We start from the raw sequence: 12,933 nt of genomic DNA, 5'->3' as shown, positions 1-12,933 counted from the left end.
TATGACACTGCCTCTTAATTATGCACGCCTCTGAAACGTTGTTGAGACGCTCTGGCACGCCTGCGATCGCACCTCCACTCCCCCATTTCTAGCTGCCAGCCCCTGTCACCACCCACAAACGGCTTCTCCTGTCATTCACTCTGCTTGGCAGTCTATGCACAGCAAGCGAACACTTCCCAATCTCTCGCACTGGTTTACGCACTTGCACTGCAATGCGAACCGTCGGCAGCTACGAGCGAATGCATCTTAGCGAGCTCGTCTGAGTCAGGTCCTAGATTCAATGCTCCACATGAAAAGAAAGGATAGTATATTTGGAAAATGTGATAAAAAATCTTCATGCAGAAAAGAGATAATAAATGATGGCTCATTACATGTATCTTGCGTGAATAAATCTTTTGCATCTGTTACAGGGCAGACAGAAATACATGCTGATGACTAGAATACCAGGTGCTCATGCTGCCTGTGCAGAGGTGGTTACTTATAGAGATGTGTATGTATAGAGGTGGTTACATATAGAACTCTGCATATAAGGGAAAATATGCCTCATATGCAGATATTTGTTTACTAGGATGCTCCCCTTACAGTAACCTCAGTATATATAGTCATTGATGATCTATTTATGTGGAAGTCCCCTATTACCATCCCACTATAATGGACTTCCTTCTGCTGATAACTTTTGGATGTAGTTGACACGGGACCAGGCAATGTAGTTCAATAGTTTTGTTATATATGAAACTGTTTTGCGGCTTGTTTCTTCCCCAAGAGGAGAGCTGGTGAAGAGAATTCCCTATGCATTACACAGAAGCAAAGCTAATCTGCAGATATGTACAGTACTCAGACTTTTGTCTGGTTTGGCTGCTGTAATATTACTGAAATGAACATTTTGTCCAAGCTGCTCTACCTTCTGTAGACTTCCCAATGTATATTCCATTTACCGTTTAAGGCTAGTACACTCCTCATTTTACAGATTTGTGAGGATTGCTAAACCTCCTAGCCTCTAACTAAAATGAAGGGATGTGTACAGTAGGTCTCTTGAATTTTAGATTTTACTATTGGGTACACAATTAATTAACAATTAATTAACAGACTGTTTTGACATTAGGGACTCATGTAGAATTGGATGCATTTGCACTCAAAAGCAAGAATAGATTTATACAAGAAAATGTGCATATATGTGCATATTTCAGTCAGATGCATTTCTAGCTGCAAACATTTTCAAAACATTAGCAGAAGGATTTGTGCAATACGTATTTGTGTGCAAGATGTATGTCATGCACACATATATGTATACTTTAATTATACCCCAAGATAGTTAAAGGAATTGTAGCAACTTGACAATGTTATTAGTGAATGTAAACGTTGCCTTACCCTGTTTTTACACAAAATAATAATGTAGTGAAGTGTTACAGTATGTAAGTGAATATTGTGTTGGCAGTTATTAATAAATGTGAATACAAATATAAAATTTAATTAAATACAAATAAATCATGTTCAACTAAATTTCAATTAAATGAAATGATACTAAATACCAATAAATATATTTTTTTCCCCTTTAAATAATTAAATGTGAATCTTTTTTACTACAGCACTTTACTCCAATGTGAAAGTTAATAAAGTAATGTAAACATCTACTGTATGTATACTTTACACATTTAATACCAATTTCAACATTATCTCATACCTTTGTGTCTGATTCATAGTCCAAAGGTTGGTCAGTGGTAGAAATAATGCCAGTATCTTCATTCAAAACGAAAAAGATGTCAGATTTCAGACTTGAATGGGAAACATTGAACTGTATAAAAAAATAAAATAATAATTAGGAAATTAAATGAGTAAAATATGGTGCGGTCCAGAAAATAAATATTTCCATGACATGGTGCAATACACAATATATACTGTAGCCCATAGTAACCAATTTGATTACAGCTGCAAGTCTTTAGTGATGTCCAAAAAAAATAAAAGGAAATGATTGTTTACTGCGCATGGCAGCACATAAACGCACATTTCTGAGGTACCTAGGGGTTAGATGTATTATAGCGGCATGCATCATGCTGCTATAACTCTACCTGCTACTAAGGCTCAGCAGGAAGCACTACATGAGATGTATCAACTAGTGCTGATGAGGTGTGTCTCCCCTCCCAGCCTATACATTACCAATCTTTTAGCAACAAGCCCATCTGTAGTAGGCAAACAAATATTTGATTTCTACTAGGAATATAAAACTAATATGTAACATTTACACATTTACCTGTACTTTCATTAATACTTTAAGTTTTTTGTAGAGATGACCGATTCGTTTTTTTGGAAAACAAAACATACCCAAACTTGAGAGTTACAAATGCAATCTGAGTTCCGATGGGTCTTCCCACCAAGCTTGGATCTCAGAATGAGGCAAAAAGTTATTTTCCTGGAAATGTCAGATATCACATGCTTTGAATTGCATATAACAGTCCCTCCCTCATGACCAAGCACAATTCCACACAGGAGAGTTAAGGGATTGGGTGTGGGCTTGATGTTCTTAAAAAAAACACCATTAGAAGTTAGAACGCCATTAGAAGGACAGTGGCCCTGATTCAGAGCTGGATGCTTTGAAAGAGCGCTTGCTCTGAATCAGAGCATCTTTTTTTTTTATGGAGCGGCCTCCTGGGTTGCCACCCACAGCTAATGCGAGCGGCCAGGATGATGGTCGCGATGGTCAAGACCATCACGACCATCGGGCTTGCGATGAGACCCTTGTGGTAGGGTCTCGTGGCCGCAAGCCCCAGAGAGCTTTTGGCTCAACAGAGCCGAAAGCTCTCCCACTGACATCACTTGCAATGTCAGTGGGGCCGCCCCCAAATGGTAGGAGTTCTCATGGGAACACCTCCATCTGGGCAGCCACCCCCCCGGCCCGCCCACCAAAGGGGGCGTGCTGTCACTCAACATCGACAACATGCCCCCTTTGGTACAAAACCCGGAGCGACGGATTGCCCATCGCTATCTGAGTCTCACGTATGCGCACGATGGAGCCGGCTCCGTCATGCGCATGCGCTCTGGGCCACCATTGACCCGGTTCTGAGCGCTCAGCGCTTGCGACCGGATATGAATCAGGCCCAGAGAGAGTAAGTAGTACATAGATTGGGAGTATGGGGAAGGGTGACTGCTTTCAGGCATCTTTCTCACTGTGAGAGGTATAGAATATTTACTAAAGTGCAGAAGTTTAGAAGTGGAGAAGTTGGCCATAACAACCAATCAGATTCTACTTAACATTTATCTAGCAACTTCTAGAAGATAAAGGCTAGAATGTGATTGATTGCTATGGCCCACATCTTCACTTCTAAAATCCCACACTTTAGTAAATATACCCCTAAGTGTGTACTGTAGATGTATTTGGCAGACACACTAGCTAGCAAGAACTGTAATCCAGTGCGCTGCGGTACAAACAGACTACTGTGATTTTGTCAAACATAGTAGCACATGCAATGTAGTGCTGCAAAGCAAACAGGCTGTCGTGTGGGGGGGGGGGTTACTTTGTGAAAGTGAGTTTGCACTTGTTTTTCACAAGGATATATCAGTATCTCTAAACTGCAGTATACAATCAATTTATATTGCATCAGTCACTTGTGTATGAGGACAGAGAAAGTGTGATTTCAAGTCTTTGATTAGAATACAATTACATTTATATTTTTGTATGTGTTTTCTAAAGGCAGAATATGTGATTACTGTACTTAGTGGCTGGGTGTAGATGTGCCCCTGGCAGCTGTACCCTAAAAATAAAAATGTGGGAACAAGGCATTTTATTCTTTTGGTGTCAACAAAATTCTCCAGTCTTTTAAACTAAATAAAACTATTATTATTATTATTATTATTATTATTATTATTATTGACACTCTAAGCCAAACAGAGGATGCTGCAAAAGAAACAGTCTGCTGATTGGCTGAGAATATCCAACTCTTAACCAAAAAGCTTGTCACCATTGTCTAGTGCAGGGACCCAAGTAGGAACTGTCAGATCTTGGGTAAGTGGTATAATGTACAGCATGTCCATGGGCTTTCGTGTTTGCATTTTTGCACGATGGACTTCTACATGGAAAAGGGGACCAAGCCCATCCAAGGACAAGGTAAGTATGAATGTGTGTATTACAGGTGTATAACATTCAGTGTGTGTGTGTGTCCTGTAGTTTTTGTAATATTTTCTTTATAGTAGAACTTTAGGTGCCAGTGTGCCCTTAATGTCCAAGCATGCTGGTTCTCAAAGTGCCGGCATTCCGGTGCAGGCTTCCTGGGACCTGTAGTTCCATTATAAAGAACAATATTAAATCTAAGGTTTACACATTACCCCACACTCACTACCTCCAGGGATGCAGGGAAGAGATCAAGTCTGAAGGGGGACCCCAAGATCCTCAGGAAGGTAAACCCCATTTTATTTTTGAAGTACCCACTTTCTGAAGATTTCCAGCTCTAGGCTAACCAGTTTGAGACTTGTTTTACATTATGGCAGGAGGACCCCTTGCTGTGTGTCTCCCTGCTATAGTGTAAGCCACCTGGCTGGTTTAGTCCAGTGCTGGTCACTGGAAAATAGGAAGACCCCACTCCATTTTTCCCCTCAATTTTCTAGTATAAGACTGGGCTAAGAGGTCCAGGACTGGTTATGCTTTTTATTTGGTGGGACAGGGGGCAATCACTTTTTTTTTAAATGAACCCTTTATTTCAGCTTTTAAACACCAAAGTCTACACAGATCATGCTGATCTATGCATTGAATTGAATCTGCTGCTCTCTGTCAGTTGAATCATGCTTTGATTTGTCAGCTGAGTTTATTATAATTTGGACAAATCGACTGATCTTGCACATGACAGAAATCGCTGAGTATCACCACTGAATGTAAATAGACAGTCAAATATGCTAATTATTAAATTTGGGTTTTTGATTGTAAAATGTTACAGCAATGTCCACAATTCTTAGTGAATGTACCCTTAAGAGTGTCCACAAGTGTGAAATTTCTGACACTGTAATTGTACAGAAGCCTCATTCCACCATTTCTGAACCCTCTGCAAATTTGAGGATGAGTGGTAGTAAAAGTAATGATGATGAACTTTAGGATACTACTGTGAAAGGGCGTATTTGTATATCTGACACTAATGAGGATGTTGATAAAATTTAGGAGGATAATGTTGTTTGTGTCAAAGTAAGTCAGCCACAAAAGTACTTGCCAGTGATAAGAATACAGACATTTTCATGCCTGGGCATAAGACCAAAAAAGCCACCTCTTCCCTGTGGACATATTTTTACTCAACCTTAACAACATTTTTCAAAACATCTGTAGCATTTGTGATGCATAAGTAAGTAGTGGTAGGGATGTTAACCATCTAGGCACTATGTCCCTTTGTCATGAGCCACCATGCTATCTACAGCAGCTCACATCCTCCAGTGGGTCCCAGACATTGCTAAGAAATCAGGACATTGAGTCATCCCAGGCTCCAGGGATTTTGGTCCTGGCAGTTACCATGGCACCTGGGTCAAGAGCACGCACACTGGCTTATAGTCCCAGCTGTTACTAAGCAATCGGGATGCTTCCCTGTCTGTCCCTGTATGTACAGCCACACAGCTGCAGATAAGATTCATTAGGGGTCTTGTATCTGATGAAACAATCTTATTGGCCGCTGTTGGTAAAAGGCAGGGAGTGCTTAGCCTCCCTGCTGATTATAGCTTATTGTTCTTGTTGTCTGGTACCTGGTCCTCATGTTCTGGTTAATACCCTGTGTCCCTGTTGGTCCCTGGCTGTTATTTACCATTTCTGTCCTGGTCTAGCAGTCTGCCTGCTGTACACACTGATCTGCCTGTGTGAACCTTCAGCTCAGTTCACAGAGATTCTGAACTGCTTTTTGTCCTGCTACATTAGCAATCCAGCCTGCATTACCATACCAACTTCAGTCCTGTTGCTTTTGCAATCCAATATATATTAATTACACTAAACTCTAGTCCTGTTCCATTTTGGAAAATGAGCCTGCAGTTATACCTACTCCAGCCTTACTCCCTGCTGCCACCAGTTTATTAACATAAGCTCCTACTATCCTGAGTTAAGTCCTGTTGGCATCCAAGCACCAGTTACAATTTTTTATTTATATGGAAAAAAGGTGGCTGTTATAAGTGAATACCTCTGTATTGTGATTCTAGGGGCTTATGTGATTTCTCGGGTGAGCCAAAACACCCTTCCATTGAGTTCATGCTAATTATTTAACAAAATCTAGGAAAATCATGTAAAATAATAACAAGCAGCTCAGCATCAGTTACTAGAAGAACGGATGGATACCAGCACATGAAATCTCCACTACCAAGACCTTAATCATCAACCTCCTCTTTAATGATCACATATAGTCCTGCATCAAATTTGAAAATGGAAACTAACTCCCCCCATATCCAGAATTCACAAGAAGAATCATTGTGCCCTAGGGCTGCTGCCTTCATCACGCAAGGGGCAATAAAATGACTAGTAGTTTCAAACAACAATTGACTGTGAAACAGTTCATTACAAGTGGAACCAAGTATCACTTCTGCTATCCTTTTGCACATCTGATCACTGAAGACATGATGGCTATGTTAGCTTTAGATCTATGTCCAATAGCTTCCATTAATGTATCTGGTTTTAGACAATTATTTGAGGTCATGTGCCCATGCTTCCAAATTCCATCTCAATTATATGTTACTAGAACAGCAATTCCTCACCTGTTCCAGGATGCTAAACAAAAAGTTCAATTTTGCCTAAAAAATGCCATTGTACCAACAATCCACTTTACTATAGATACGTGGACAAGCATTACTGGTCAAGCTAAAGATTACATGACTGTGACAGCCCACTGAATGGGTGTATCACCTTCAACAGCAGCAGTATCTAACAAAAAATGGCAACTCATTCATAGGCAGGCTATTCTCTGTATCATCGGTTTCGCTAAGAGGTATACAGATATCATTGTCAATCTGTTGGAAAAACTCAGGCATGTGATAGTAAAATGACTTACCCCATCATTTCTGATAGCTCAAGTAACATTTAACATGTTTTTCACACACTATAAACTTGATGGTTCAGAATCTCTTAACGACTGACAAGTGCGTGCAGGTCATGCTGGCTATGGCCCATAAAATTTCTGGGCATTTTTGGCATTTAGCAACTGCATGTAAAACATTAGAGAAGCTGCAATAATACTTAAATTAGCCATTGCCATCAACTGAAGTAAGAGGTAGTAACAAGGTGGAACTCCACTCTTTATATGATTCAGCAACTTCCATCCAAACAAGCAAAGCAGGCCTTGACAAAGGGAGAGGAGGGGCATGTTAGCTTAGTCCAGCACACTGGAGAATACTCTCAGTTTTATGTAAGCTACTGAAATCATTTGAAAGTATAATGAATTAAATGAGACAGATATTGCCAGCCTGAAGTAGGTCATACCCTTAATTAAACTATTGAAAAAGCCACTAGAGAAGCTAAAGGAGATAAAACTAAGTGATTATGCCAAGTATTTTAGACTTGTAGATCAAGTACTTTTTTTGCTTTGCCAGGACCAAGGAGTTTGCAGCATCTTGCAATTGGATCACTACATTTTGGCAAAAATGTTTGATCCTAGGTTTATGAGGTTGATTCAGCACTGGACAGAATTGCAAAGCTGCATGCAAGCACGATCCTTTGTAGCTTGGTTTAATCAAACCACCACTTTTGTGGGGCCCAAAGCACTTCTGCCACAAAAGGGGCAGTCACCATCAATAAAGTGCTTGCTTTGTTTAACTGTGCATGTTCTTTATAACATAGAACGTAAGGGTAGGTAGGAGGGCCCAAGTATTCCATTGTACACTACTTTTCATTATGAATTTTGCACACCTTGCTACTGTATATTGGTGTAAAGACTACTAGCCTGTTACTCCATCTCCAGTTACCTATACAGGCCTGTGATTTGCTGTTTGGAGAAGCGTGTTGGTATTATAATATATTTTTTTCTAAAAGGCTTTTAATTTTAGGATTTTAGTTCTTGATTAATGAAAATTTTCTACAGGATCACATTCTGTCTGCCACTGCAGTGGCAATATGGACCTGATTCAGACCCGCTCACTAGATACGTACACTCGCACCCAGCGTATGCAAATATGGGGTAGGCAGGTGCCCACATCATTGCACATCATGTGCACATCATCTCTGTGTATGCAACCATCGGCACATTGGGTACCACCGGATGCAATCGCAACACTTGTGGTTGACCATACCCTGCCGCAAGAACTGCGAGCACTTCAGTGTAAAATCCAGCCAATTGACATTTACAATGATGCTGCCTCTAAATTATGTATGCCTCTGAAAAGGTGTTTAGATGCGTTTGCATCTCCACTCCCCCATTTCTAGCAGCCAGCCCGTGTCAACACCCACAAACGGCTTCTCCTGTCACTCACTCTGCTGGGCTGTTCTATGTGCAGCGAGCAAATGCTTTCCAATCTCTCACACTGGTTCACGCACTGTGATGCCTACACATGCGCAAAATGCAAAAATCAGCCAGTTACGAGCAAAGGCATCCTAGCGGGCAGGTCTGAATCAGGTCCTATGTATCATAGATGTGCTATAGTCTTTCAAACTGCCATATGTTTGTGCCTCTGCTCCAAGGCCGTAGCTAGGGTAGTGCGGCCAGTCGCACAGGGCACCACAGGTCAGGGGGCGCTGCTTGGGCATGTCAAATTTCTGTTTATTATCATTCTTGCTTGTAGCTTCCTCTTATTTCATCCCCAGCATCTCGTGGCCTCTCCTATCTCTTCCCTGGCCCTTTCCCAAGAAGCCATGGCCCTTTTTTGGGTGCATTATGTCCCTTTGAAAAATGAGGGGGTGCCAATGCTCTTTCTGGCACAGGGCACCAAAAAGTCTAGTTACGGCTCTGCTCTGCTCTGTCACTTAGTTTAGCCAGCCAGCTTGCTGCGGCCTTTAACCAATATCAGTAAAATCAATATTGTCAGCTGTGAAGTGATCAAAATTCACTGAAAATTAATGTTATTGATGCTAATAATACTGTAGGAACAATAAAAGGTTTAAACGACACGATTCTAGCTATTTTTAACAATTTTTAAATTAATTCATGTACAAAACCAAAACATGACGGAGATTTAAAACCAGAACACAAGGGTCTGCACACATCTCTAATTTTTAGCCAAGTGAATCCAGAGACTATCTTGTTTTAAAATACTTAACATCTTCCTAATTTCTTAAGTGAAGCCTTTTAGTATCAATCATTATTTTTTTTTCAGAGAATTACATCTAAACTGTACAGCCACAAACTCTGTACTTTTTTTGTTTCATGATACTTCACAGAACCTTATTCTTTGACCCTTGCACTTGCAATTCTTCCCTGAAGATACAGTAGATCTCCAGAGTTCCAATTTGGGAGCAGATTGGTTCAATATATAAAATTTAGGTATTACAAATAGGAAAACACAGTGTGAGAGCTTATGAGATATATGGCAGAGGGTGTGAGCAACCAACAATGCAGGTATATTAGCACGTTATTGTTTGAACATACTGTATGATAAATTGCACTGGTATATTTAATAATTAAATTGCTAGTTTAGCAATTGTAATAGGACAGATAAGGCTGGGCCCCAATAGGGGATGGATACAGATTACACGTGCCCATGCTTGTTATGTGTGCCTGACAGGGACCAAGTAATGGAGCAAAGCAATGCACACAATTGTGACAGGGCCTCATATTCGAAGTGGGGCATGGCCATAACCCCATGCTTGCCCAAGCCCTGCCTATAGCATTTGGCCTGCAAGATGTTTAAGCAACCCTGGATGCAAGATTGAAAAGTCCTGTATTTGGGACACTAATGGGCATAGGTACTGGCAGACAAGACCTAAGTTCTTTGGTCTGGCACTGTACACTACAGATAACCAAGTTGAGGCAATAGAAAGTTCAAGTATTATAAGTCTGATACAAAGAATCAACAGCAAAAGGAAGAGATCAAAAATTACAGCCAAAATCAGGACACATATAGGACCAAAACAGGAGTGTGGTGTGCAGTAACAAAGGAAACCTGTAAATCACCTATCAATAAAAGCTTGGTCTGATCCTGTATTGTAGCGCTATGAGTCGGATATCCGATGCTACAACAGACTGGTTGCAATCTGCACATGTGCAATTTGATTTACAAAAAGCTAGGGATATAATGGTGCATACACATGGTCAGTCTTGCTAGATGAACGATGAACGATTTGAATGATTTTACCAACGATTTCATGAGCGAGGAACGATTTCTGACAGCATTTCAATGAATGAAATTGTCCAAATCTGACTGCAAAGACAGACGATGTCAGATATCGTTATCTGACATGCAGGAACGTGCATCGTTGGTTGATGCATGCCCTACATGTCAAAGATATGAACGATTGAACGGTCCTTTACAATCGTTATCGTTCATAACTGATAAGAAATCTGACTGTGTGTATGCAGCATTAGTCTACTCTCTTCTCAGGGTGTGGGCAATTTTATTAAAAGTATTTAACACAAATCACTTAGCCATTCTCTCATAGTATAGCAATTATATATTAAAAACAGCTCTTTTTGAGTAAAGAATAAATATATTCACATACACAAGATAGGAATTGATTTTAAGCATACAAGTTTAATAATAGATAAATTCAAATACTAAAATGCAAATTCATGATTTAAAGAAATGATAAAGTTAAATGAAAAAGATAAACACAATTCATACACCCCTTTTGTCAGTGTCTCAATGATTGTTTCTAAATGGATGAACACTTTTGATATTAGTCCTGTTCCTATAACAACCTCCAAATAAAAAGTAGATTGTTCCTTTAAGAATTATAGGCATCCAGCAAGATCATAGTTACAGTACCAACTTGAATGGATGGGGTCCTTTAAAATTAGCAGAAGAAATTCACGCATAGATATGAGGGTCCCTTGTAGTCCCCCCTTGTACACCCTTTAGGGGTGTAGGTCCACCTAATGGGTTTTGGTGTGACCCCCATAGAATTGTTAAAAGTGTGGAGGACACACCGAAATGTCATACAGTAGGTGGATCTATACCCCTAAATTCTCTGACCTATTAGGATACAAAACAATTTTATCAAAGCCTGAACAAGACCTTGAAATGTTTGCCATCTTCATATACAAGTGAACTTTCATCATCTCTACACCATTTAGGATTTTGCAGCTACGCATACCGACTACAGAGGACCCTAATATCTATGCATTAATTCCTTCTGCTAATTTCAAAAGGAAGTGACATAGAAAGAATTTCCTGTCCAAAACCCAGACAGACAGCTATGCAAAGCGCCATCCAAATGTAGTTGTTGAGGGATAAGTTGAAATGCTCTGCATTTTCATCCACAACTGAATTGCTACCTATACCCCTAGCTGTTTTATTTTCATTTGCTATTAAATACCAACAGTACATAAAAAAACATACCTTTACACCATCATCTTCATCTGGATCCTTAGCAAGAACAGTGTAAAGTGTTGTCAATATAGGAAACGATTCAGAAACAGTTAATGTGATACCTGGAAACAAAATGTTTAACGTTTTACATAATATACATATATGATTTTTCTTATTTATACAGTTATCAATATGATTTAAAGATATGTAAACTGTATGACCTGATTTGGATTAGAACTGTTTTTGTTTCCTAGAGATTTGTACTAGAGGGGCGACATAGAAAGTGCTTGACGCAGATTGCGAAGATAGAGGATGACTTGTATTATACATAGCTGGGTCAGCTAGAATACAATAATCATGTCTTTGAGTGCTATAATAATAATATCATTAAGATGTCCTGTCATTGATCTGTGCTCCAAAAAGTAATTGTCTAATGAGGGGGCGCAACTGTACTATGGAGTTGCCAAATTGCACAGCTTCCACTTGGCCTCTTAATTGCTTGTTCTGCATGCGATGTAGTCTGGAACCTGACGGTCTAAATGCCGACTGCAATTTGACTGCATGACTAAATCTAGACGCCTGTCATTTCCCCGATGTCTGGAGACCGGCGCCCAGCATCCCAATCGAGTGGATGCCGGGCGCTGCAGCGGACAGCCACGGGGGGGGGGAGGGTTAGGTTTAGGGCTCCAGGGGGGCTTAGGGTAAGGCACCCCTCGGGAGGTTAGGGTTAGGCTAGGAGGAGGGAGGGTTAGGGTTAGGCACCCCCGGGGGGACTTAGGGTTAGGCACCCCCCCGGGGGACTTAGGTTTAGGCAGCGGGGAAGGGGGGTTAGGTTTAGGCACTTAGAGGGGGGATTAGGGTTAGGCACAGGGGGGAGGTTAGGGTTAGGCACCCCTAAGGGAGGGTTAGGGTTAGGGGGGTTAGGTTAGTAAATACTTACCTTTAGGATGATTGGGATTTCCTCCTCTGTCCATGCGGACGGCGGTAATACATATCACACCCTTCTGCACTATACAGCAGTCAAAAACATATCCTGCTGTGGTGGATGATATGAAAAGCCTCCTATTTGATATACTGTAGTTACTATGCTTCAGAAGGGAACTTTTTGGATCAAAAAGAAAGAACCATCTGCACTGGTACATACTTTAACAGAAAATGTATTAAGAGGAATCCTTATGTAGATATTCATTACACATATAGGGCTCTATCCACCATCACTTAATTTCGACAAAAGCAGGTGAAAATGCAATTGTAGAATTTAAGTTTTCAGGCCATTCATCAAAAGGATAAAGCAGGAGATATCACAGATATCTCATGCTTACATTTTTCTCCCTGAATGGCCGCTGTCCCCAATACACTAGTATGGGGAAAGTATTAATCAAGCTCCGAAAATACAATATTTTAGGAGTTTGACTGCGGGAGCATTCGCCATATTCAGATGGTGAGAGCTCCCTCAACGACTCCATCCCTATGGCAAGGAGTCCTGGGTCAGGAAAAGGGATCCTTTCAGAGCCTATCAGAACTGTAGGTCAC

General features: G+C 40.6%; 1 protein-coding gene across 1 annotated transcript in view; it reads right to left on the bottom strand.

Moving 5' to 3' along the window:
* The window catches only part of LOC148529241 (cadherin-related family member 4-like), a 217,735-nt gene that overhangs the window by 86,095 nt on the left and 118,707 nt on the right, over nt 1–12,933 (bottom strand). The window contains 2 exon segments of the mRNA XM_088468649.1: nt 1,682–1,792; nt 11,431–11,522. Coding sequence (XP_088324775.1) covers nt 1,682–1,792; nt 11,431–11,522 — 203 coding nt within the window.

Source organism: Taudactylus pleione, unplaced genomic scaffold, assembly GCF_031769625.1.
Source record: "Taudactylus pleione unplaced genomic scaffold, aTauple2 ptg000086l, whole genome shotgun sequence".
Taxonomy (NCBI): Eukaryota; Metazoa; Chordata; class Amphibia; order Anura; family Myobatrachidae; genus Taudactylus; species Taudactylus pleione.
Note: the sequence above shows the minus strand (reverse complement) of the source record. Positions and strands in the feature narration are given on the sequence as shown.